Source organism: Hippocampus comes, unplaced genomic scaffold, assembly GCF_001891065.2.
Source record: "Hippocampus comes isolate QL1 unplaced genomic scaffold, H_comes_QL1_v1.1 scaffold122, whole genome shotgun sequence".
In the NCBI taxonomy this organism is placed as follows: domain Eukaryota; kingdom Metazoa; phylum Chordata; class Actinopteri; order Syngnathiformes; family Syngnathidae; genus Hippocampus; species Hippocampus comes.
Window position 1 is genome coordinate 791151 of NW_017842059.1, and position 26415 is coordinate 817565.

The 26415-nt window shown below is 41.6% G+C and overlaps 2 protein-coding genes across 4 annotated transcripts in view; both read right to left on the bottom strand.

The window, feature by feature from the left end:
* Positions 1-1003: 1003 nt before the first annotated feature.
* Positions 1004-4985, bottom strand: dusp14 (dual specificity phosphatase 14). The gene is made up of 2 exons (XM_019861650.1): positions 4078-4985; positions 1004-3024 (listed from the first exon to the last, which is right to left on the bottom strand). Exon 2 carries the CDS (start codon positions 2950-2952, stop codon positions 2290-2292), a length of 663 nt encoding a protein of 220 aa, XP_019717209.1. The 5' UTR covers positions 2953-3024; positions 4078-4985; the 3' UTR covers positions 1004-2289.
* Positions 4986-5635: 650 nt separating this feature from the next.
* The window catches only part of tada2a (transcriptional adaptor 2A), a 30930-nt gene continuing 10150 nt past the window's right edge, over positions 5636-26415 (bottom strand). Inside the window, exons 1-15 of one of the 3 annotated variants that reach the window (XM_019861574.1) lie at positions 16618-16686; positions 14062-14168; positions 13919-13978; positions 13499-13590; positions 13219-13376; positions 12773-12861; positions 11748-11820; positions 11607-11670; positions 10804-10847; positions 8784-8894; positions 8603-8674; positions 8393-8525; positions 8013-8056; positions 7794-7873; positions 5636-6696 (exon numbers count right to left, since the gene is read on the bottom strand). In XM_019861574.1, coding sequence (XP_019717133.1) covers positions 6511-6696; positions 7794-7873; positions 8013-8056; positions 8393-8525; positions 8603-8674; positions 8784-8894; positions 10804-10847; positions 11607-11670; positions 11748-11820; positions 12773-12861; positions 13219-13376; positions 13499-13590; positions 13919-13921 — 1149 coding nt within the window. In that variant the 5' untranslated portion in view covers positions 13922-13978; positions 14062-14168; positions 16618-16686 and the 3' untranslated portion in view covers positions 5636-6510. Of the gene's footprint in view, positions 6697-7793; positions 7874-8012; positions 8057-8392; positions 8526-8602; positions 8675-8783; positions 8895-10803; positions 10848-11606; positions 11671-11747; positions 11821-12772; positions 12862-13218; positions 13377-13498; positions 13591-13918; positions 13979-14061; positions 14169-15927; positions 16118-16617; positions 16687-26415 lie in introns of those variants that run through there. The other 2 variants (XM_019861573.1, XM_019861572.1) reach the window with 2 other exon arrangements.

Below are 26415 nucleotides of genomic sequence, written 5' to 3' on the forward strand. Positions count from 1 at the left end.
AAGAGGCTGGCAGACGTGATCAGAAATTAATCTCTTTGTCTTTTGAATCCGGGTGAGGCAGTACGTGGCCGCACGCTCTCTTCCAAGTTGGACAATTGTGTAAACAATTGTTTGTTCTTGAGGCGGCTCTATGTTTAGTAACACCAGCTGCCGTGTTAATCCAAAAGCCTCATGTGCTGTATTTCATGCTCGTGTCTTCTCAATGCAATCTTGCCCAACACACAAAACACATGCAATATAAATGGCAGTCATGTTGCATGAAAGTCTTTATTTATTTTTTTCTTTTTCCAAAGTCAAACAAATATTGGCACAGGCTCTTCTTTTTTATTTTTGGGTCATGTTTTTCCAAACTGAAGCTAATTATTTGAACCAATGAACCAATGTTGTCATGTCATTTTTGTGCTTGGAGTCTGGCTCACCAAAAGCCAACAGGAATCATCACTGAACACCATAGCACCACATTGCACTAAAATAATGTGTATGAGAGAGAGAGAGAGAGAGAGAGAGAGAGAGAGAGAGAGAGAGAGAGAGAGAGAGAGAGAGAGAGAGAGAGAATATCGTCAGGCCTGTGCTGCACAGGACTTTTTTTTGTCTGTTTTACATATTGTTAATCATTTAAAAAAGTAGATTTTTACTTCGGAATAAATCTAATCATGTTTCCACCAACGCTTACTTACAGTTCACACCAGTTACAAAGAAGAAGGCGGGAAAATTCCAGTTAATGGCAAGTGTTTTGTTCAGGTTGGCCACTTAACACAGGAACTCATAGCAAGACTTTTATAAAATTGACATTTATGTGTTTTTAGAAATGTAATCTAACAGTTATTTTGTTTGTTTAGGGCTCTGGACGTGCCTGTGGTTAAAATTAGAGCTAGGCTTCGGTTTTAGGCCAAGGTTTCGGGTTAGAATGTAGTGTGTGAATGCAAATCGATAGCTCACAATACTTGCTGTCGGTACCAAACTGAAAGAATACCAAAAAAAAAAACCAACAGTCCAATAAAACTGTACAGTACACACAAATACAATTAGTTTTACTCTTATGTATTTAGTTAATTTGTGTACAGTGAACCCGATATTCACGCCGGTTAGGGACTGAGCCCAATCCCCAAAAGCTTTACAATGCAGTCAATATTAGTTTAAAATGTAGATTTACCACTGTAAGGTGCTCTTGTAAAATGCTACTGCACACACAGCACTATTCTTTTTCTATTTCTGTTTGACAATCCACTGCTAGTTTTCTTTATTCAAAATGATTGTGGTGGTTTTTGGGGGGCACAAACGCATTAAGTGGTACCTTGATTTACATGGGACCCCAAGGATGAGTTTTTTTTTCTCCCCCCCAAAACAAGGTGTCATGAGTTCCAAGCAGAACATTTTATAATGAGCAGCAGTTTGGCAGATAAGAGTCTTCGTGATGATTTTTTTATCACTCCGTGTAAAAATGTACTGTAAAAACGACCATAAGACCAAGACAACATCAAAATTACTCTTTTCTCATGAAGATCCACACGCTTAATGCTAATACACAATGCAAAATGCTTTAGGGTGGCTAATAAAATTAGCATTCAAAGTCGCAGTGTTACAACTGGTGAAGCAATGGCTATTTGAACACAAATGTAGAAAGACAATATAACAACAGTCATAGGCATCTATTCTTTATCCTCAACCAAACTTAATACTAGCGTTGCTTTCTGAGCAACGCTAGTTTCCTGTTTTAAATGCTTCAGATGTGTGTGACATCTCATTAACTTGTCAAGAGAAGACAATTAGCAATTTTGGTAATTTATTGGGCTAATTTCGGTTTGCTTTGTGAAGCACAAAATCAGGTGGCGGGCTGAATCAAACTCAACCCAGGCCTTGAGTTTGACACCTGTCGTTTGAAACATGAAGTCATGATGCACAAACCGTTTAGTTTTGTCTAGTCTATTTGATATTTTTATAAGTGCAATATCATAGTGTGAATCTTATAATAATAAAAGTTTTAATAATAATAATGATAAAAAAGACCCTATATTTGTTGGTGTTTTATGGGTGGCTGGAAGAGATTAATGGTATTTCCATTCATTTCAATCTGAAAAGTTGATCTGAGAGCCGAACCAGGATGCATGTAAATCAAGGCACATGGAACTAATTCAACTCAGGGGGTCGGGGTGGTTCACTGTACACTGCTGTCAAAAACTGCTACCGTACACGTGACATCATGACAAGGACAGTCAACACCAGGAGACCGACTGCACCCGTGGTCCATCCCCCTGTCTCCAGAATTCATTGAGGGTGGGGGCAAGGGATTCACAGTCCCCAGTAGGGTGCCAGACTGTGGCGGTCCCTCTGGTAGACGTCAGGGATGGCTCCGTAGGGCGTCTGCACCATCTTGACCGAGTTCCTTCCGAAGAGCTTGCGCTCATATTCAATGAGCTGACGCCAGAATCCGCCATTGGGCCGGATGACGGGGCGACGGGCCTTGACCCAGGCGTGGGCGTCGGCCAACGATACACGGTGGTACTTCATGAGGTAGGCCAGGCACAGCGAGGCGGAACGGCTCACACCGGCTGCGCAGTGTACCAGGACGACGCCCCGCTTGCGGCCCACGCTATGAATCTTATCGGCGACACCGTCGAAGTACAGCGAAATGGGTGAGTGCGGCGCATCGGCCAGTGGCACTTTCACGTACTCCACATGCGGCCAGTTGAAGTTGGGCAGCTCCAGCGTGGCGTTGACCACGCACGTGATGCCCTTGGACAGGAGCAAGCCACGGTTGGATGCCACGTTGCCGCGGCTCAGGAACAGGCCCGGCGTAATTTGGGCCATGCCGCCCTCGGACAATAGCCGGGGCACCGCCGCCGCCGATGGCGGGGGTGCCAAGGAGGAGCTACGATGGTGATGGTGATGATGATGGTGGTGGTGGTGGCTGCTGTGGTGGTGTGGGAAAAAGCCTTGGCTGCGGGAGCCCATGGATGAAGATGACAAGACGTATTACAGGAGAATCCCTCAGGAGCACAAAATCATAGTAGAGAAGCAAGACTCCTGGAAGAAAACAAAATCACATGAGTCACTACAGTGAGCTTCGATGCAAAAGCTGTTTTCTTAGAAGTTCCATGAACCTGGAAATCAAGATTCCCCATTTAGATGAATATGTTATGTTGTAATCAGCCCCACAAAAAAGACCATCAAAATGTTTTTGTCATTGAATTTGAGACAACTCTAAAGCGGCGACACTAGCCCAAAGCACTGGCCCACATACTGGCTCTCAGGTATGACATTAAATAAATAAATGAATACATCCCCCATGCCCTTGGCACTTCCTCCATTCACATTGTGACATGCACACACTCATGACTGACAATGAGGCGCTCTAAAGCAGCAAATAATTAATTTTGTGCATCCTGATTTCATGCTTCAATGACCAGTAGTATGTTGCTTCGAGAGATACAGTATAACTAATGCAACATTGATGCTAGTTTTGGTCGCCCTATGATGGTTTGCATTATGCGTTAGTATTAAGATAACCCTCCTTTCATAAGTTTTCTGTTTGGTTCGATACAAATTGTGTAACCCTTTGTTTTATCCTTTAAATTCAATTGAAATTGCAAGAAACATCTGAAAACACAAACTTGAAAAATGGCAAAAATACCGAAACAGGTCTATTTTTTCCTCCATTATCCATTTTTTACAGCGATAAGTAGGTAAATAATGCATGAAAATGGGGAACATTAACAATGTCATGTATGCATTCAACACTACTTTACCAATTTGAAGCAGAGTATCTTAAATTCAGTTGCCTTATGCCGATTTTGTGGCATGTGGCATGAAATGAACATGGGCAGAAAAAAATGTAGAGACCACTGCAAAATCATCACTTTCTCTGATTTTGGGCACACTTTTGATTAAGACTGACATCTTTAAAGTACTGACAACATAACTCCCATATTTGTAACTCAAATATTGGCATTTTGAGCGTTTATTTGGAGAAAATATATGTACATTTAGATACATTTACACACACACACCAGCAAACTAGCGAGACGCGTTATTTATAAACAACACATGTTGGCGCTTAGACGTCAAGTCGCCACTCACCAATCCGAATGAAGATGAAGCGATGACGGTTTGTTCTTCAACGCAACGCCCGCTTCAGCGCACCGCGCTCGGCACCCAGCGTCCACTGTCCGCCAAAGCCAAATCACGTCAAGGATAGGATGGGAAAGAGTGGGAGGCAGTGGGGAGAGGAGGTGGGAGGAGGGGGGAGGTACAAGCGAAATGCACGACACGCCAAAATGACGACAGAGTCTACGTAAAGGCGCGCAAAAGCGCGGTCCGCCTTCTCCCCTTTTGACCATGTGAGTGGGAACAACGGCGACACGCAGAGGAAACGATCAGTACTACAGGTTTTTGGGGGCGTTGACTTCTCTTGTTGCTACCATCAAGAATTGACAATAAAAATAAAGAGAAAACCGACTAAACTTCGACTGTATATGTCTGTACTACTAACATACTCAAGTGGAGCACATCCATCAGAAAAACCTAATTCAGTCCAAAAAAAAAAAAAAAAGTATTTGTACTTTTGTTAGTTTCTACCACTGAAGCATGCTCAAATAGGATACACAAACTGTGTACAATATTGAGAATTTCTAAGTTGGCTTACTGCATAAAAACAAATATTTAGCCTGCAAATGAAACTCGAACGCGATCTCAAAATCCAAATTTCAAACAGTTTAAGACCCTGGGTTGGAAACCGGACTGTTTGAAACCCAAAACCTTAGTTTAAAACCCTACTTTGAAACCCTAACAATAGTTTGAAATCCCATTTTGAAACCTTAACGCTAGTTTGAAACCATTAACCTAGTTTAAAACCTTACTTTGAAACCCTAACTCGTTTGAAATCCTACTTTGAAACACCACCCCTAGTTTGAAAGCCTACTTTGAAATTTTAAACCTAGTTTGAAACCCTATTTTGACACCTAACCCTTATTTGAAACCCTAATTGTAAAGCATAACCCTAATTGATAACCCTATTTTGAAATCCTAACCCTAGTTTTAAAACTCTACTTTGAAAACGCTAGTTTAAAACCCTAACCGTCCGTGGTTTGGAACAATTTTGAAACACTCCTAGATTTGAAAACCTACTTTGAAAACTTAAAACCTAGTTTTAAACCCAACTTTGAAACACTAAGCCTAGTCTGAAACTAAACTGGTTTTAAACCCTACTTTGAAACTTTAAACCTATTTTGAAACCCTAATTGAAAACCCTCACCCTAATTTGAAACTTGACTCTGAAACCCTAATCCTTCTTTGAAACCCTGTTTCGAAACCCTAAACTTAGTTTGAAACTCAATTGGAAACCCTATCCCTATTTTAAAACTGCACTTTGAAACAGTAACCTTGCTTTGAAACCCTACCTTGAAACGCGAACCCTAGTTTGAAACCCTAATTGGAAAGCATACTTTTAAACACGAACTGCAGTTTGAAAACCTAATTGGAAACCCTAACCCTAGTTTGAAACTCTACTCCAAAACCCTTACCTTAGTTTAAACCATAATTGTAAACTGTAACCCAAATTTTAAACCGTACTTTAAATCACCAACCCGAGTTTGAAACCCCAACCCTACTTTGAAACCCTAATCCGAGTTTGAAACACTTCTAATTTTTAATATCTTTAAAATTCCTTTGCAACAATTCCCATGGAAATTCACAGGAAACTTACTGAAAACCTCCACCGCTTTTAGAGCCAACCTTCAGTAAATTACCACTAATTAATTTCATAGTATTCCTATTAATCATCATCAAAGTTTCTAATTCGCAACATTTCCAAAATTCTGCACCTTAAATTTAATGGAAATTCACTCGGAATTTTTCACCCCCTATTGAGAGCCAAACTGGGTCAATTCCTGGTTTATTCCCATGAATTCACATGGAACACTTCCAATTTTTAATATTTAGGAAATTCCTTTCCTCAATATTCCTCATGAAAATTCACAGGAAAATGTACAGAAATTTACCAGTTTCTATCCCTGATATACCCAACTTTTAATTTAGTAAATTCCTAATGAATTAATTCCAATGTATTCCTATTACTTACCATAAAAGTTTCCGATGTGGAACATTTCCAAAATTCCATGCCTTAAATACTTCATGGAAATTTACTCATAAATTTCCACCCCTATTGAGAGCCAACCATCAATTTTGTAAATGACTGGTTTACTTCTATGTTTCCATAAATTCCCATTCAATGGAATGTTTACAATTTAAAATACTTTTAAAAAATTCCCCAGCTCATCCTTGGCATGAAAATTTACCATTGGCAAAATTTTCTCGAAATCTCTCAAAAATGTCCCAGGCCCTTGACACCAGTCCTGTGGTTTCAGGGCTTTTGCTATCCACAAAGAAAGTGTGTCCCAGTTGAAGTCCATCTCTTGAAAAGACACTTGGTGCACATCGTAACATGTATGTTGCGATGACGGCGTAAGACCAGGAAAGGAGACAAACTGCACAGGCGCGTGCGTCGTCGTGCCGCTAAGCCTTGGTGATGCATCCCTCTTTGATGAGAAAGTCGTAGATCTTGCGTGTCTTGTTGACGTCGATCTTGATGAGCGCTCGGGCCTGAGCTAGCCGCAGGCCGCCTTGACGCCGACACTCGTTCAGCAGGGCCTGCTTGTACTCCAGATACGCACCGGGCACCAGGCGCACCACCTGGCACAGCTAACGCGCAAAACAATAACACGGCAGTCATGTCACACAACTATATTCAACCAACAATATCAAAGGAACATTCACATTGACTCATGACACCTTTTAAACCTTGTTTGGAACGGTTTTGAAAAATAATCTAATTGCGATTCCTACCCCCCCCAACCGAATATTGCAATTGTGATTAATATTACCTTTCCTTCAAGGTGTATTTGCATGTATTTTTTTCATAAACACAAGCAATAGACAGTACCAGAGTTATTATACTTAAATGTTTTGGTCTTACTGGTTAGGCTTAGGCTAAAACTAATTAAAATGAACAATGAATTATTATGGAAGACAGTTTCTTAACTTCAATTAGAATTGCATTTTACGCCGTCTCAAAACACAATGAATCACATAACTGTTTTTCCGATAACTGAATGGCGATGCCGGTCCCAAAAAGCTTCACTAGGCTGGGCATACGTAGCATAACACACTTTTGTGAACTGCGCAAGGGTAGGAGGTGAGGTGGACGCAAGCTCGGTCGGTGCTACTTAAGCTGTACCCGCAAGGTAGCCAAGTGCTTCAGCTGGCAACTAGTGCAGGTAAACACGTCATGGAGACGACCATAAGGGCAGTAATCATCGCTTTCATAGCAGCGAATAAACTAGACATCTGTCAAGTACCGTTCTCACAAAGGGATGGCGAGGAAAGTCAGAGAAGCCAAGCTATTTGCTAACTAAGCTAACCTATGTACCGGTAATCGTAAAACAGCAGAATTCAGAGCGATGTCCATTTGAATGTGTGGTAAAACCCCAACCCGGGCTTCAAATCCTAATTTGAAACCCAACACTGTCTTAAAACACGAACCGTGGCTCCAAAACTTAACACTGTCTTGAAATCCTGATTTGAAACCCCTCATGAAAGTATAAATCCTTGCTTGAAACCCTACTTTGAAGCACTTATTTCAAACAGTCACCCTGCCTTTAACACCGCACCTTCACTTGAAACCCTATCCCTTGAATGAAACGCTAACCATTGTATGTGACCCCCGACCCTGGCTTGACACCCTGATTATAAATCCTAAACCTGGTTTGAAACCCATCTTTTGACATAGGCCTGCGTACCTCTTTCTCTCGCTCGTTGAGCTTCTCTGTACCAGGCAGCCCGGTCAGGTTGAGGGGAGGCGCGCTCCTCCTGCCTGTTGCTATGGAGACACACACACAACACAACACGCTTGGTTGCACTTGGCGTGCAAGTCTTTAGAATCCACGTGACCGCTTCCTCTCACCCATTATTTGTGACAATCGACACAATAGAAATCAACAACTGGAAATAACGGCTACCTGATGTTGTGATGGTCGTGACAGCCGGTGTGATGCCAGCATCTCTGCGGGGGGGGGGGGATTAAAAGTGACACTATTAATAAACACACACACACACACACACTCAGGCACGGTAGATTGGATCGAAATCAGAGAAAAAGACTTGAGATGAGAAAATCAACAAGGCTTGTTCGGAAAAATGGATGGACAGATACAAACGCGCATACATTACTCCAGAGTTGTACTAACGCACGCACACACACACACACACACACACACACACACACACACACACACACACACACACAACTATGAAGGGGACTCACATGTGAAAGACCATCACACGCATAAGGACAGACAAACGGACACACACCCACTGCCTCTCCCTGTCTGTGTCTTACATGGCGGCCTGCTTGCTGAGCCACTGCTGGCACGCTCGACCGTCCTGGATGTACTGCAGCACGTCGCACAGCATGGTCCGCTTGTGACGCTCGTCCTCGCGCATTCGCTTTGCACGTTCGTATACTTTGGCACCTGAGCAACACGAAAACCGCACCGGTAACCACTAGTCGCTATGAGCGGGCCCTGCCGCGGTGGGGTTGGGGACTCACTGCAGGAAGACTTGATCCCGGCCCTGCGGTACTCCTGCAGCCTGCGGATCTCCCGCCGCAGCTCAAACTCCACTAAAACAAAAAACATAAGACACCCCACAAAATATTATAATCATAATAATAATAAAGTTTTGTGGGGTATATAAGAACATATGACAATGATGTGATGTCAGATACTGACACGCGTGACTCTCGATAAATTTGTCGTGTTCAACAGGTCCTGTGACTCTGGCGAATCGTCTCATGATGTCATAGAGGTCCTGAACCTCCTTGGGGTAGCAATGCTCTTGGACTGTGAAAGAACAGAGTGAGAAGTACAGACTCAAATGTTGTCACCTCCTCGGGAATGAAGGCAACAATAATCAGCCAGAGAGATGAAACAGCATTTAAACTCATCCCTGAGTCATTTCAAGTAAATCACATCAAACAATGGATGCAGTTCCCTTACTCTGAAACGTTAACCAATCCCTGAAACCTGAATTTGAAAGACTTTTCAACCCATAACCCTGACTTTAAAGATGTGCCATTATAAAATTATACTTGTTTACATCAAGTCCTTCAGATATGAACTAGCACAAAGTTATGCTGCACTTGTAACATGAAGTTGTCCTGTTTTGGAAAATCATTACGAGGAAGAGACAGTCGTTCTTTTTGTGCACTTTAGTCATTCTACTAGTGCGATGATAGGTCTTACTTGTGAGGAAAAGGAGTGTACTAGTATATAACTGAAGCTGTATGAGCATTCATTCCGTATCCTTGATATCCATCTCAAGGTCCATCTAAACAGTTTGCACTCTGTCCTCACTATTAGGACCACTTTGGCATAATAGCAGGACAACTCTATTCTACTAAAACTACATGTTCAAAAAAAAAAAAAAAAAAAAAAAAAAAAAAAAAAAAAAGTCTACTAGTTAACATGCAGTGCTTTATTAGTAGTCAAGTCACATTTATTTAGATAGCCCTTCATCACAAACAGGCCCAAAGGGGTCCACATGCCCACAGTTGACAAATATTAGTAGTTGACTAGTAGTAGTGGTAGTAGCAGCGCCAATAGAAATCTGTCTGTATTAGTCATTCCCCTCAACTATCTTTAACCTCCGTATTAACGGCCAACCTTATGTGTTGTATAGTTATAGTTTGTTCTCCTATATTCCTGTTAAATTCCATGAAAGGTTTAGAACTGGGAAATTTCCTGGAATTTCAGCGACCTTATCCTGGGTGCGCCTAGTGTGAATACAGTGGATAAAAAAAGTCTGCACACTCCTGTTCAAATGCCATTGTGACTGCAAAAAATGTCAGGAAAAGCCTGCTAGAACACCTGAACTTTATTTGGGGACATTTTAAACAGTGGCAGGTTTGTGCCGACTCCAATTTAACATTCATTTCAATGTGACTGGTTAATTCAGATCCATATCCTTGGTTATGAGAGGGTTATCTCAGTTGTTTATTTTGACTTCCCCTCTATGAACAATTTCATTACTTTTCAAAGGACTTGTACAGGTTATGCGTCACACTATGGTGGAAAAACTATTCATCTGGGTCTGTTTTTTTCTTTTTTAATCACAAAAAAAAACAACATTTGAACAAGAGTGTGTATACCTTTGATAACCACCGTACATCAGCATGCACACCTGATTGCACCTATTATTGCATGCGGAAAGCTCAAGTACATCAGGATCTGAGTGTGTGGTGCATTGGCCACCTTGGAGCTTGTTTGTCTCAAAGCTGAGTAACACAGTAGAGGCAAGCTGCTGAGGGGGTGTTAGAGAGGAGATGTGTGTGCTAGTGTGTATGTGTGTGCCTCTCAGGCTCAGATATCAACATACCAAAACACACACACACACACACACACACACACACACACACACACACACACACACACACACACACACACACACACGATCCCTGACAGTCTCCATGACGACAGTTCGGCAGCTCGACGGCTAGCAGGACTTGTCTTTTGTCTCCTGAGGGCTGCGAGAGATAAGGACTGATGCGATGATGGGGGTGGAGCTCACATGAATAAATCATAAGCGCACAACTTCAACCTCCGCCGACCAATCGCGGCGCGGACGGACACGTGTCGTGTGCCTTAAGATCATCATGCGACGTCATGCGTTAACTCGTTTACCCTGCAGTGCAGCGTTTAGCTTGTAGCCATAGCAACCATGTGGGCATGCGTGTGTCAGAGGCCAACTCACCCTGGAATTTGCGCATGTTGATGAGTCCGTGATCACGAATAATCCTGAAAAACACACACACACACACACACACAAAAGATATTATTCTGTCACATTTTAGCATGTCATGAAAAAATAAACTCAATAGAACACAGGAGCAACATATTTGAGAGGATGGCATTAATCAAATAAAATGCACAAAAAGACATCAATTTGGTATTTTTGGGGGGTGAGAGCTGGGCTTCTTCCCCATTTCACACTGTTCTTTGTGCAAAACACATATTTAATGTTTGAAGAATTGCCTTTCAATGGGCATCAATTATACATGGATTTTCGTTATTCGCGAGACGGCCAGGTGCATGACCTGCATGACACATAGCAGGGTTCCACTGCATGTAGTTTGAGGTGGCAGAAAAAAGTATTACTGTCAGAGTCGCTGTTCTGCTTGTCATGTTTGTTTTGACAAAAAGCTCCTTTTAGCTGTTTCATGGTTAGAAACTGGTGTTTTGGGCTAATCACCCCCTGTCCTACTACTAAAGCAGAAAAGCAAGAAACAAACTTTTCCTAACGGTGAAAGACAAAGTCCAAACGCCTAAAGTGGACGGCAGTAAGTGACTCAATCAAAAGTCAAATCTTTTAAGGTGTGGATGGGGCTTCCTGAACATTATTTAGGGGAAAATACTGTGATCACTCCAGTTTTGTTTTTGATTTGTTATTGATGCATGGATATTGAAAAAAAATAAAAATAAAAAATTGGACACTTAACAGGCCAAGGATGCCACCTAGTGTCAAACTGGCGTCATCACAGTTTGCTGCGAACCTACTTTTTCCTGCGTTGTCGCTCCTTTAATCTTGAATGGTATATATCCACCACAGCCAGTTTGAGTGCTGAAACAAGAAAATCATATTATCGTTTCACAATGTCATGTGTGGTTGGGCCTCTTCGAGCAGCTTTCGATACCCACCACGCAGGATGTCTGAATCATCGTCCACAAAGTCAATGTCTTTCAAATCCCATTCGGCGTAGTTGTCAAACTCCTGTTTGTTGAGAGAGAGCGAGATCATGATTATTACTATTATTACTGCGAGGTGAAGGTGCAGTTCATTTGCCATCTGGGTGGACGCGCACAATGTCAGAGTGAAAGGTAAATGTCAGTATGAGTCATTGCCTCGTGTGAGTCACTCTAACTGGATTTTATTCAGATTCACGTAGCGGCATATTCTCCCATTTGCACTTAAATCAATTCGCTCCGTGCTTTTCTTGCACACTTTCAAGGCGCGGTGATTCTCACAATTGCCACCATTAGAATGCCTGCAGTCGTAAGTGGCGCTTTCAGACAAATTCCAAGCCGCCAGCACAAGTCAACAGCTGCTTGGTCACGGGGCCATTACCATCGGAGCACAGTGACAGCTCATTGAATCAAAACGTGCAATGTGATTTTTCACCTTCAAGAGCCGCTAAAGGCAGCACGGCGAACGACTGGTTAGCTCCGGCCTTCCTGTGTGTAGTTTGCATGTTCTCCCTGTGCCTGCGCGAGTTTTCTCCGGGTACTCCAGTTTCCTCCCACATTACCAAAAACATTGCAATTGGCTGGTAACCAGTTCAAGATGAACCCCAACTACTGCCCGAAGACAACTGGGATGGGCTCCAGCACACCCGTGACCCTCGTGAGGATTAAGCAGTTTCTGATAACAGATGGATGGAAGAGTCGCTAGTCCTTAGTACAACCTCCTGAGTGGGCAAGAGGAAAGATGCTTCAGTCTCTGGGGGAATCCGCGCACCGCTTGGTTTGACAGGGGACGCCATCAATTTAACGTCACTCCACAAGAAGGTGTACACTTCATGAAGGTGACATACTTAAGTCAATGGGAGAATCGGCACAGCCCAAAAAGTACATAGCTGCGCGTCTTTTCTGACTTGAGCACCTGGCAGAATTTGCCCCATCATGAGCAAAACAAGTCAAATACCCAATCAAATGAAATCCCTCACCTCCATGAAGTCAGCTCTGGCCGGCATGTATCCCGCCATGTCCCTAGACAGCGCAGAGTCAAACGTGGGCCGAGGTGGATCTTCGGTCGCTGTCAGATTAAATAGGATTTTTTTATGCTTTAGTGACACACGCTAAAAAAAAGCAAGGGTTAGTGAAGTCTTTGAATGTATCATACGATCAGAGTTGGCCCAAACCAATGCGGCAGCCCATTCGATTCATCCTCCTCACTAGCAGGTTCCACTGGATGATTTTTTTTTTTTTTTAAGTATAAAAATTGACGATGCAACCCCAAACACTAGACGTGTTTTCCACTGTTTTTCAATTCCAGGCAGTGGTAGTCACTCCCTTTCTACTACCCAGAATTACAGTGATACCGACCGTTCACAAACATTATATTATATTCTATATCTTGACATAAAAAAAGCATTGATGTGGTGTCACTAACGTTTAAAAGGAATAGCGCTGTCCGCAAAGCGAGCGTCTTTGGTCTTGCGCAGGCTGAGCAGTGTTGAGGAGAAGAGAGGATTGTTGATGAAATTCTTCATGTAATGACTCTCGCACTCCTCCTTGCTTTTGCTGCGCATCTGGTAGGCCACGTCCTGCCTGGCAAGTACAAGCTCATCAACAAAAGTCAAAAGAAGGAAAACCAAGCATAGCGATAGTTATGGGGAAAAAAAAGTTGTGTTGAACTATCTTAACAAATCTGAATGAAATAATTCACTGACCAGTTGCCAAAGCCACAATCCATCACAGCCTCAAGCAGAGCCATCTCCTCCTGCGCAGTCCAGCCGGGCTCCAAAACGGGAAAGTCTGACGTCTGGATGAACAAGACGGAACATTACTGAAATTGACTTTGCGGCTGCCATGAGAAACTAGTGAGAGGTGCAACAGCATTTGTGATACATTTTGGATTTTGTTTTTCTCACTTGAACAAGCTGATACACCCCCCCCATGTGTGAGTGCATTTCAGTCGTTTGTGTGTAACTGTTTCAGTTGTGTGTGAGCAAAACTAATTCGATGTGTTAAGAGTTTTTCTGTAGTTTTGAGTGTTTTACTAGTGCGGCAACAGCATTTTGGTAGTGCGTGTGAGTTTGCATGTGAGAGGTAACCATGAATGATGTCCCCGACGGACCCTTCAAATTTACCATGATTTCATACTTGTGATCACTCTGATGTTTCTTGTATTCGAAGCCTCGAGTGAAACACTTGGCAAAACAGAGAGAGAAGATGTTTGAGGGATTATTCAGAATCAAAGGAACTTCTTTACATGGAATGGACATATTGTCACCTGGAGGCAGAGGAGGAAAGGTGAAGGTCCGCATTCTGCACACTTGATGTAAGGCTCAGTGAGGTAAGACGAGCAGCCTCTGCAAGGCGGCTTATCAAAGGGGTCATCTGAGGGAAACATGGACCACATAATAGGCACACAAATTGACTGGAGGTTAAAGTTGGCCAACTCGGCCCAAGGCTGACATGGTCAATGCCGGCCTGTTTTTTTCCCCTCCAGAGTTTTCAAAAACCCTGTTTGTTGCAATAATTGAACTATTTCCCAGTGAAATTATTTATTTCTGTAAATCAATCGTTCATTAATCCATGATGAACAATTTTATAAACACAGCTAAGAAAGAAATGAAAAGATGCAACACAATCCAAATAAAGACAAAAAACACACAGGACTTATTTGCTCTTTTGACTATTTGTTGTTTTTTGTAAATAAATGCTCAATCGGACAACCTTTGTATTTGGAATTCGGGAGTTATCAAGTCAGTAGTTTACAGCATAAAACATAAATGTTAATTTGACTCAAACGTACACTTAGTAGGTAACTAAATCAGAGTAACATAATTTTGCAGTGGGCTCATTCTTTTTTTCTAGAGGTTTACATTTACCTGTTTTATAAATCATAAATACATATATACTACAATCAAATATGAGCATGTCTTTTTTGTAAACATGATGCATTAATTTAGCCGTTTTCCCCACTTAAATTGGTAAATTTAAATATCTTGTATGTTAATTCAGTCACTAAATAATGTGTTAATGGAGTTATTGTCAACAAAAGTAGCAACGGCATTTTTACACGTATTTTGTACATATCAAATAATTGGTTATAGTACATAAATACTAAATTTAAAACAATTAGCATGATTGTTTTCTTAAAGTACTGTATTTGTTGCAGAAACTTAGCTGTTCAGTAAACAATTTAATTTTACTTTTCATTTGTGTATCTAATAAAATAATGTGCTAATGGAGTTACTGTAAATAATAAAACAAAATAAAATCTTAGTAGGAAAGATTTATTATACAAATACCTTTAATATATCTAATTTTATTAAAAAATAAATTGCTACATTACTACTAATGAATTACAAACAATAGCTATAATATTTTGCTTTCATTTGTGATTGATTTATCTAATTAATGTCTTAACAGTTTTTATAAAATCCAACACACATTTACAGTCAGCTGGTATAGGTTTCAGATCCCAGAATAAATGAGAATATAAATCTTAATGGAATAAACAATTGGTTAATGAAGATAAACATTGAAAACAAATCTTTCAAGGAAATAATAGCATGGAATATTGGGTTCGGTCTATTCATTTGACAGACACTCTAACTTTCACTATTATTTTTTTACCCCATCTATGAATGATCCAGCCCGTGTGTCCGTTCAAAAAACTCAAAGGCCACAATTTCAATAAAAAATAAAAATTAAAATAACATGATTGCTAAAAAGGCCGCTTTTCAGTCATCCGAATCATGGACTCTTATTTGTTGAATGTCTTATTTTCACCCCCAACTCTGACGAGACTACTATATTAGACAGTATTAGGCGAACTAACTGTAGATACTGTATTTGCAGCTCTCCGAAGACAATGAAAGGGCTTTGCATGCCCTTTACGGGTAACTAGCGAGCAGTGCTAATGCAACCTAGCGAAGCAGCCTTGAATTCCGCTGAATAATTTCGAAAACCTATCAATTAAACAGAATTAGGTTTTACAAAATTGGGTTTTAGCCACGCATTTGCCACTAAAGCATAAATTCGAACAAATGTTGTGGTTTATCGCCGTACGATATTGTTCGCGTAACAATGCTACATCGGTCGTTGTACAATATAACGACCGCACAACTGGGATGACAATTTAACTTACTGCCGAAAGAAGAGAGGTGGTCCATGTGTCTTCACTTAGAATTGTAGTTGGGGTGGAAAAACGGCCCAAAAAGTGATACAAGCAAAGGGGAATGATTCTCGATAAAAGTAACGTTACGGGGTGATCGCTTTTTCTCGACTCAACACATGGCCTTGTTGCGGGTTTCCTCAGTCCAAATTAGTCGAGCACAGATAGCACGAAGGGGCTGAGAAGGCGGGGAGGATGTCATTTCTACTTTGACCACTAGATGGTGGTGTTACACATTTTTCGTTTGAAAGTGAATGGCGAGAGGGACCGTGATCGGAAACCTCAAACGGCAATGTATTTTTTTTTTAATCACAAGATGTCACCACAGAGCCACTAAAGAAGACAATAGCTGAGGTTTAGGCTTTGTTCGTGTCTATTAATATAATACCATATGTGCATGAATAATATACAATTAAAATGCGTCCGAAGACGTCACCAATCATGAAGATTATTTTATTTTAGCAAGTCCAGCTTCAAACAATATTGTCATCAGCCCGTTGTCTTGGAAGTTACTGAGGTATACACAGTGAGCCTACTTAATCAGATATCTGTTTTTAAAGAGCATTGTTTTAGTTCGAAACAAGATGCAAAATGCAGTGCAGAGGCTTCACAAAAATATATAAAACATACACACAATCAAACAACAACGCCAAGGATACATACAAAGTCCTGAGGGCAACTCAAGTCCAGAATTTCACAATTCCAGATGGATCCGGAAAGACTCAGGAAAAAAGATTCCCGTCATGCATCATTTATTTTCCCCACGCTTGACCGAGAATTTGAAAGGGGGTCATTGGAACTCGAATCGGGTCGCAGGATGAGATGTCATATGATTTGAAACAAGCTTCAAAGCACTGTGACGACATGAGAGCTGCCGCAACCCCTGCCACTGCTGCAAAATGTGCTGGCTTTTGCAGCACATAAAGAATGCCAAGGGCAAGCAATTCAAATCAATATTTATTCAATGACAAAAGACGATTGCATACTTTATTTATGACACATTGTTGTGTAGATCATTATAAATGTATTACTTTATTTGTAAAATGCATAATTATATCTTTGGGCAGCAGGCGGGGTACATCCTGAACTGGTTAGCAGCCAATTACAGGGCACACAAAGACAAACAACCATTTGCCAATCACAGTCACACCTGTGGATAACGTAGAGCATCCAATCAACCTACCCGTCATGTTTTTTGGAACGTAGGGGAAACCCACGCAGGCACAGGGGGAACATGCAAACTCCACACAGGAAGGCCGGAGTCTGGAATCAAACCTGCAAACCTATGTGTGCCACTGTGAGGTGGATGAGCCGACCAGTGTAATTTACCACAAAACCAAAACTGTGATGTATTCCAGCCTAAAAAATGAAACACAGCAGCCATTGAGTACTGTGAGTCATGTGACCCACAAAGGCCCAATTGGAGAGGAGCAATAAACGCTTTTTGGCACTTAGACAAATGAATTTTCTGCACCTGACATTTGCAGTGATGAATGTTACCGCGAGAAAAAAAACGGCCATGTGGACTCTTTAATCCTGACAACAAGCCTCACATGCATGCTAAAATTTGTTTTAACCAAGTGACGCCTGTCCCCATGAAGAAATTCGAGACGGAACTCTTGGCCGAGGGGTTTTCGCTCATAGATAAAGCCATCGCACTCGTCGAGCAGCAAGACCCAAATATTGAACGTTGCACAAAGGTTGCAAATCAAATGAATGATGCCATACAGTGCTACTGCATCATTTATGATGAGAAAAAGAAGAAAATTGTGCAATCATAGTTAGATCGCTTCTTTCGGCCAGTTTCTACTATACCCTCCAAGGAAGATACTCGTCAACCCGCATCTTCTTCTCCTGGACCCTCAGCTTCTTCCTTCATTGATGTTACGGAGGAGGAAGTAACTCTTGAAGCCCATTCCAGCGACGACGAAGACCCTCTCGGCCCCATGATATAAAATCCTCCTCTTCCTTCTCCCCCCCCGCCACATCTCCTTAAGCCTTCAAGTACATCTTCCAAAAGTAAGTTAAACTTCATTTTATTATACTTATATAATCCTTAAACACACTTATATAAGCCTTAAACATACATCCCATACAAAATATAGCACTGAAGCAACTTACGAACGAATTCACCTTACGAACGATCGTTCGGAACATATCTCGTTCGTAAGTTGGGGAGTGTCTGTAATTGTTTGCATCTACAACACTAAGTATGAAGACACATGATCTTGCTGTACTTTTTCTAAACCATAAAAAGAAAATTGTGGACTTCAAACCTGGGGGTAACAGACTGAATTTGTTGACAGTCACTTGAGACTACTATGATATCACATCTGGTTGCACCTATCACTGGTAATATTGCTTTTGACCATCAGAGGGGATGCACCGTTCCTGGAGGTACTGCAATACCAGGTCGATGCGTGGAGTGGACGGAGCAAGCCCCTATTCCATCTCCCAGTTCCAAAAATCAATTTAATATATGGTCCCCGGATAGGGGACGTATCAGATATTAAACTGATAAGAACAGATACTACACTTGATCTTAGCCAAAAGGCCGAGAAGCGATAACTCCCAAACGCCACAAGGGACAATCTGTTTCCCGACAGTGCTCGCTACAGTGATGGTGACAAACGTCAAACAGCCAAAACAGAACACATTTACACACCAAACAACAACTACGCATATTTAAGTGATAATGAGGGCAGCTGTGTGGTTTCCCAGCCTGTAAATGAAACAAAAGTCAAGCAACTGTCTGGATAATCTGGGTCATGTGATCACAGGTGGTCCAATAGGAAACCAGCAATAAATGTGTCGCATTATCTGGTATCACAACGTTCTTCGATAGATAAATAACCTAATATGGGATGCGTGGGTTTTCTCCGGGTATTCCGGTTTCCTCCCACATTCTAAAAAAAAACATGCCTTTCAGGCTGATTGAACACTCATTGTCCCTAAGTGTGAGTGAGAATGGTTGTTCATCTCTGTGTGCCCTGCAATTGGCTGGCAACCGGTTCAGGGTGGCCCCCGCCTACTGCCCGAAGACAGCTGGGATAGGCTCCAGCACCGCCCCCCCCTTGTGAGGATAAAGCTGTTCAGAAAATGGATGGATGAATTTCCAGAAATAATACGCATGGCTGTTTTAATTTTGTGGTGAATAGGCCATTTGATCAACATTTGACAGACAGACTGAAACGCATCCGGCACTGCCCAGCACCAGCGCAAATCCAATTTATCCGCAATCGTTGTGACACAATGCTTATTACAAAATGGGTGAGTTGATTATTCATTCACACAAGTGCTTTTTCCACACTCACACACACACACTAAAGAAGAAGCAATTTGTCATTGACCAGTAAATCAGGGGAGAGCGCGAACGCAGTCCCCCACTACCAGAAAATTTGCAGTTGAGATTCCCACATTTGGGGAATTCGCAGGGGTCAGCACAACCGGAGTGCAATGGCTGAGCCTCACCCTGGGTGAACCACCTTCTTGATCATGGTATCTCCCCTGCCAGGTAAGTATGAGTTGTACAAGTCACCAGCCCAAAGTCTTTAGCACACACACCATCTTCAGTTACGGGATCCTCTACCACACGCGTGCGAACGGACATAAACTCACTCACTGGATGAGGCAACACCCGTACATCAGTCTAAGTAGTACCTTTGGATCGTGTCATGAACTAACCCATTATAAACGAGGTCAAATGAATCTGCAAAAACAATCCCATCATGCATTGCTTCTTTTCTCCCAAGAATGCAAAGCGAGAATCGTCCCTTCCCCCACGGTTTGAGAGCACTTCCTGTTTCTTTGTGTGGTCAGGAACAGAGTTTAATGCTGCTGACATCGGGTGGCGTTTGTAACGCCAAACAATCTTTCGCAACACTTCACTTAGTCAAGCACCAATATTTATTAGAACAGTATAGAAAATCTACATTTGGAAATATACGTTTGTAACCATTATTTATATGACCACCACAGATTGTAAATACTCTGCTTTATCCATTTTGACTTCACCCTTTGTTTAATAGAGGGGACGGAACAAGATGAAGTATATTTTAATAATTAATTCCGGCGGACAGTTAAAAGCATGACTGTATTCCTTAAAATGTAGAAAAATGAGACTTAGTTTGAATTTCTTTTATCTTGAGGGCAACATTTTTTTTAATCTAGAAAATTTGAGAAAGTTGCAAAATAAAGAAATCTTTCCCGGAAAGAAAGGAGTAGGAAAAGTTTGACTGAGAATAGTTTTAATCTCATGTGAAGTATGGCTTCAAACAAAGACGATACGAGAGATGCAACTTCCTTGGAATAGATTCTATCCTGCCGAAAGAGATTATTAATATTACAATTTTACAAAGTTGAATAATTTTAAAAAGATGTTATTTACATCTACAACAGTAGTAACACATTTTCATGCACAATGTTTTTCTAATCCTTTAACACATAATTACAATTTCCACACACATGGGAAACACAGAACCATTTTTGGACAAGTGTATGATTAGCTGACAAAATGAAGTATTCTGTATTTGAAACAAGAAAAAAATTACTTCTGACCATCAGAGGGGGTGCACCATTCCTGGAGGTACTGCAATACCAGGTCGATGCGTGGAGTGGACGGAGCAAGCCCCTATTCCATCTCCCAGTTGCAAAAATCAATTTAATATATGGTCCCCGGATAGGGGACGTATCAGATATTAAACTGATAAGAACAGATACTACACTTGATCTTAGCCAAAAGGCCGAGAAGCGATAACTCCCAAATGCCACAAGGGACAATCTGTTTCCCGACAGTGCTCGCTACAGTGATGGTGACAAACGTCAAACAGCCAAAACAGAACACATTTACACACCAAACAACAACTACGCATATTTAAGTGATAATGAGGGCAGCTGTGTGGTTTCCCAGCCTGTAAATGAAACAAAAGTCAAGCAACTGTCTGGATAATCTGGGTCATGTGATCACAGGTGGTCCAATAGGAAACCAGCAATAAATGTGTCGCATTATCTGGTATCACAACGTTCTTCGATAGATAAATAACCTAATATGGGATGCGTGGGTTTTCTCCGGGTATTCCGGTTTCCTCCCACGTTCTAAAAAAAAACATGCCTTTCAGGCTGATTGAACACTCATTGTCCCTAAGTGTGAGTGAGAATGGTTGTTCATCTCTGTGTGCCCTGCAATTGGCTGGCAACCGGTTCAGGGTGGCCCCCGCCTACTGCCCGAAGACAGCTGGGATAGGCTCCAGCACCGCCCCCCCCTTGTGAGGATAAAGCTGTTCAGAAAATGGATGGATGAATTTCCAGAAATAATACGCAAACATGGCTGTTTTAATTTTGTGGTGAACAGGCCATTTGATCAACATTTGACAGACAGACTGAAACGCATCCGGCACTGCCCAGCACCAGCGCAAATCCAATTTATCCGCAATCGTTGTGACACAATGCTTATTACAAAATGGGTGAGTTGATTATTCATTCACACAGGTGCTTTTTCCACACTCACACACACTAAAGAGGAAGCAATTTGTCATTGACCAGTAAATCAGGGGAGAGCGCGAACGCAGTCCCCCACTACCAGAAATTATGCAGTCGAGATTCCCACATTTGGGGAATTCGCAGGGGTCAGCACAGCCGGAGTGCAATGGCTGAGCCTCACCCTGGGTGAACCACCTTCTTGATCATGGTATCTCCCCTGCCAGGTAAGTATGAGTTGTACAAGTCACCAGCCCAAAGTCTTTAACACACACACCCTCTTCAGTAACGGGATCCTCTACCACACGCGTGAGAACGCACATAAACTCACTGGATGAGGCAACACCCGTACATCAGTCTAAGTAGTACCTTTGGATCGTGTCATGAACTAACCCATTATAAATGAGGTAAAATGGATCAGCAAAAACAATCCCATCATGCATTGCTTATTTTCTCCCAAGAATGCAAAGCGAGAATCATCCCTTCCCCCACGGATTGAGAGCACTCACTTCCTGTTTCTTTGTGTGGTCAGGAACAGAGTTTGAATGCTGCTGAAATCTCGCGGTGTTTGTAACACCAAACAATCTTTCGCAACACTTCACTTAGTCAAGCACCAATATTTATTAGAACAGTATGGAAAATCTACATTTGGAAATATACGTTTGAAACCATTATATATATGACCACCACAGTTTGTAAATACTCCGCTTTATCCATTTTTACCTCACCCTTTGTTTAGTAGAGGGGACGGAATAAGATGAGGTATCTTTTAAAAAAATTCTGGAGGGTATTTAAAAGCATGACTTTGTATTCCTTAAAATGTATAAAAATGAGACTTATGTTGAATTTATTTTATCTTGAGGGAAAAAAAAAGTAAAAAAAAGAAAAAAATGAGAGATGCAACTTCCTTGGAATAGATTCTACCCCACTGATTAACATTAACATTTTACAAAGTTAATTTTTTAAACAATGTACAAACGCTCCCCGAATTACGAACATTCGAGTTACGAACAACGGTACATACGAACATTTTTGCGGGTACAGGTATGTCGAAAAATGTTCGGACATTGATGCTGCAAGTTAGATTTTGTATTGCGCGCCTTTTTCCGAGTACATGTTGTGCTTCTTTCTGCCGCTAATATCGATGTGAGGCGCTGTGAGAGGAGGAGGAGGAGGAGGAAATGCCTGTCCCCATGAAGAAATTCGAGACGGAACTCTTGGCCGAGGGGTTTTCGCTCATAGATAAAGCCATCGAACTCGTCGAGCAGCAAGACCCAAATATTGAACGCTGCACAAAGGTTGCAAATCAAATGAATGATGCCATACAGTGCTACTGCATCATTTATGATGAGAAAAAGAAGAAAATTGTGCAATCATAGTTAGATCGCTTCTTTCGGCCAGTTTCGACTATACCCTCCAAGGAAGATACTCGTCAACCCTCATCTTCTTCTCCTGGACCCTCAACTTCTTCCTTCATTGATGTTACGGAGGAGGAAGTAACTCTTGAAGCCCATTCCAGCGACGACGAAGACCCTCTCGGCCCCATGATATAAAATCCTCCTCTTCCTTCTCCGCCCCCTCCATCATCTCCTAAAGCCTTCGAGTACATCTACCAAAAGTAAGTTAAACTTCATTTTATTATACTTATATAATCCTTAAACACACTTATATAAGCCTTAAACATACATTCCATACAAAATATAGCACTGAAGCAACTTACGAACGAATTCACCTTACGAACGATCGTTCGGAACGTATCTCGTTCGTAAGTTGGGGAGCGTCTGTAATTGTTTGCATCTACAACACTAAGTATGAAGACACATTATCTTGCTGTACTTTTTCTAAACCATAAAAAGACAATTGTGGACTTCAAACCTGGGGGTAACAGACTGAATTTGTTGACAGTCACTTGAGACTACTATGATATCACATCTGGTTGCACCTATCACTGGTAATATTGCTTTTGACCATCAGAGGGGATGCACCGTTCCTGGAGGTACTGCAATACCAGGTCGATGCGTGGAGTGGACGGAGCAAGCCCCTATTCCATCTCCCAGTTCCAAAAATCAATTTAATATATGGTCCCCGGATAGGGGACGTATCAGATATTAAACTGATAAGAACAGATACTACACTTGATCTTAGCCAAAAGGCCGAGAAGCGATAACTCCCAAACGCCACAAGGGACAATGTCTTTCCCGACAGTGCTCGCTACAGTGATGGTGACAAACGTCAAACAGCCAAAACAGAACACATTTACACACCTAACAACAACTACGCATATTTAAGTGATGATGAGGGCAGCTGTGTGGTTTCCCAGCCTGTAAATGAAACAAAAGAGAAGCAACTGTCTGGATAATCAGGGTCATGTGATCACAGGTGGTCCAATAGGAAACCAGCAATACAATGTACACCATTTTCTGCTATCACAATTTTCTTCGGTGGACAAATAACCCAACGAGGGATTTCCAGAGATAAAACACAAATACGGCTGTTGTTTTAATTTTGTGGTGAAATGCAATTTGATCAACATTTGAAAGAAAGACTGAAACCCTTGCGGTACTCCTCAACCCACCCACTGCTTCCTGTTTGCTGATATAAGCACCAGTGGCATTTCAACTTCTCTACAACCCTTGTGAGATTGGACACGTTACTAAATAGATGCCTGAACTTTTCACAAGAATTTGGCTTTTAAAGAAGCAGTTTATCATTGACCAGTAAATCAGGGGAGAGCGCGAACGCAGTCCCCCACTACCAGAAATTATGCAGTCGAGATTCCCACATTTGGGGAATTCGCAGGGGTCAGCACAACCGGAGTGCAATGGCTGAGCCTCACCCTGGGTGAACCACCTTCTTGATCATGGTATCTCCCCTGCCAGGTAAGTATGAGTTGTACAAGTCACCAGCCCAAAGTCTTTAACACACACACCATCTTCAGTCACGGGATCCTTTTAACCCCCCGCCCCCCCCACACACAAACACGTGTGAACGCACATTAACTCACTCACACTGGACGAGGCAACATCCGTATATCAATTGAAGTAGTACGTTTGGATCGTTTCATGAACTAACCCATTATAAATAGGTCAAAATAATCTGCAAAAACAATCCCATCATGCACTGCTTCTTTTCTCCCAAGAATGCAAAGCGATAATCGTCCCTGCCCCCCATGCCTTGAGAGCACTCACTTCCTGTTTCTGAGTGTGGTCAGGAACAGAATTTAATGCTGCTGCCATCTCGTGGTATGTGTACGGAAGAGGATTAGGGCCAATGAAGAAAAAAAAACAAGGTTGGCAAAATTCTCACTTTAATCTCAGAATTCTGACTTTAAAAAGTGAGAATTTTGCCAACCTTGTTTTTTTTTTTTCTTCCTAATCCTCTTCCGTAAGAGGGAATGGAGCAAGGTGAAGTTTCTTTGATTTTTTATTTGGGGAGGTTAAAAGCATGATTTTCCTTAAAATATAAAAAAATGAGACTTACATTGAATTCCTTTTATCCTGAGGGCAAAAAAGTTTTAAAAAAAAGTCTTGAAAATTTGAGAAACTTGCAAAAGAAAGAAATCTTCCCCGGAAAAAAATGAAGTAGGAAAAATGTATTGAGAATAGGGTTAATCTCATGAGGATTATGTCTTTAAAAAAATGAGGATAGGAGAAATCCAATTTCCTTGGAATAGATTCTACCCCGCTCAAAGAGATTAACATGAAAACTTTGGAAAGTAATTTTTTTATACAATGTAATCATTTCCATCTACAACAGTAACAAATTAGACATTTTCTTGCTGTACTTTTTCTAACCCTTAAAAAGACACTTTAGGTCTTCAAAAAGAGTGGCTGCCTTTCCAGCAGCTCCTATATTTTGTTCTTCTACTTCTTCCTTTCATAACTTTGCTGCTGTGCATTGGGAATTTCTCCATTGCGAGACTAATAAAGGTATTCTTATCTTATCTTATCAAACCAGGAGGAAACACACTGAATTTCTGACAGATACAGTGGTACCTCTACCTACGAACGTCTCTTCATAGGAAATTTTCAAGTTATGAAACGCTTCAACAGGAAAATATTGCCTCTTGTTGCAAAAGAAATTTCAAGAAAGGTAAAAATACAGTATGGGCTGCTCCGTGCAGCTCCGAGTTTCCTGAACGCAACATTCTTATAATGCTCTGCATTGCAGGGATGTGTCCAAGGACCGGCAACCCGAGGCCAAGGCCAAGGCCAAGGACTTGCCTCCGAGGCCAAGGCCAAGGCCAAGGACTTGGAAAATTTTCCGAGGCAAGGCCAAGGCCAAGGACTTGAAAAATTTTCCGAGGCCAAGGCCAAGGACCAAGGACTTGCTTCCGAGGCCAAGGCCAAGGACCAAGGACTGTCCTCATGATTTGCAACACCCCTCCATCAGAACCCTTTGCACTCCCTAACGCTTGAATGAAGTGATTTTATTCAAAGAGTAGAACAGTCAGGGTACGTGTTATTTATACTGGGAAAAAGAAATAAAATCACATGATATACATTTATGAATTAATGTTTTAGTGCAGTAGTTTCTTAATATGAAGTAAATCAACACTCAACAGGCATGACATGGCACGGAACACAAGTTGAGAAATGACTTTGCATAGAAGTCAATCACTGACTGCAGAAAAAGTGGTAATCTCTCAGTGATCATTTTACAGTTTACCTGCAGCGAGTCCCAGGGACTCACTGATCAGAAAAGTATGAGTCCCATTATGCATTGAGAGAGTCCCAAATTTCGAATTCCGAAATGGTCTACTTATTCAATTGAATATGATAATAACACAAACAACATATACATACAATTATAAACAAATGCTGCAAAAATTTAAATAATTCAGGAGCAGGCCTGAGGATTTCGGAAATTCATGGTAACCGGTTTTCGGTTCCGTCGGATTACCCAATGGGAAACCACGATAACTAATGTTGGGTTCCGTAAACGTTCATCATGGGAACCCATTTTTCTATTTTGACTGATATTGAT

Excerpts from the sequence above, each read along its gene's own strand:
- dusp14 (XM_019861650.1), bottom strand. The coding sequence starts at position 2,952 with ATGGGCTCCCGCAGCCAAGGCTTTTTCCCACACCACCACAGCAGCCAC.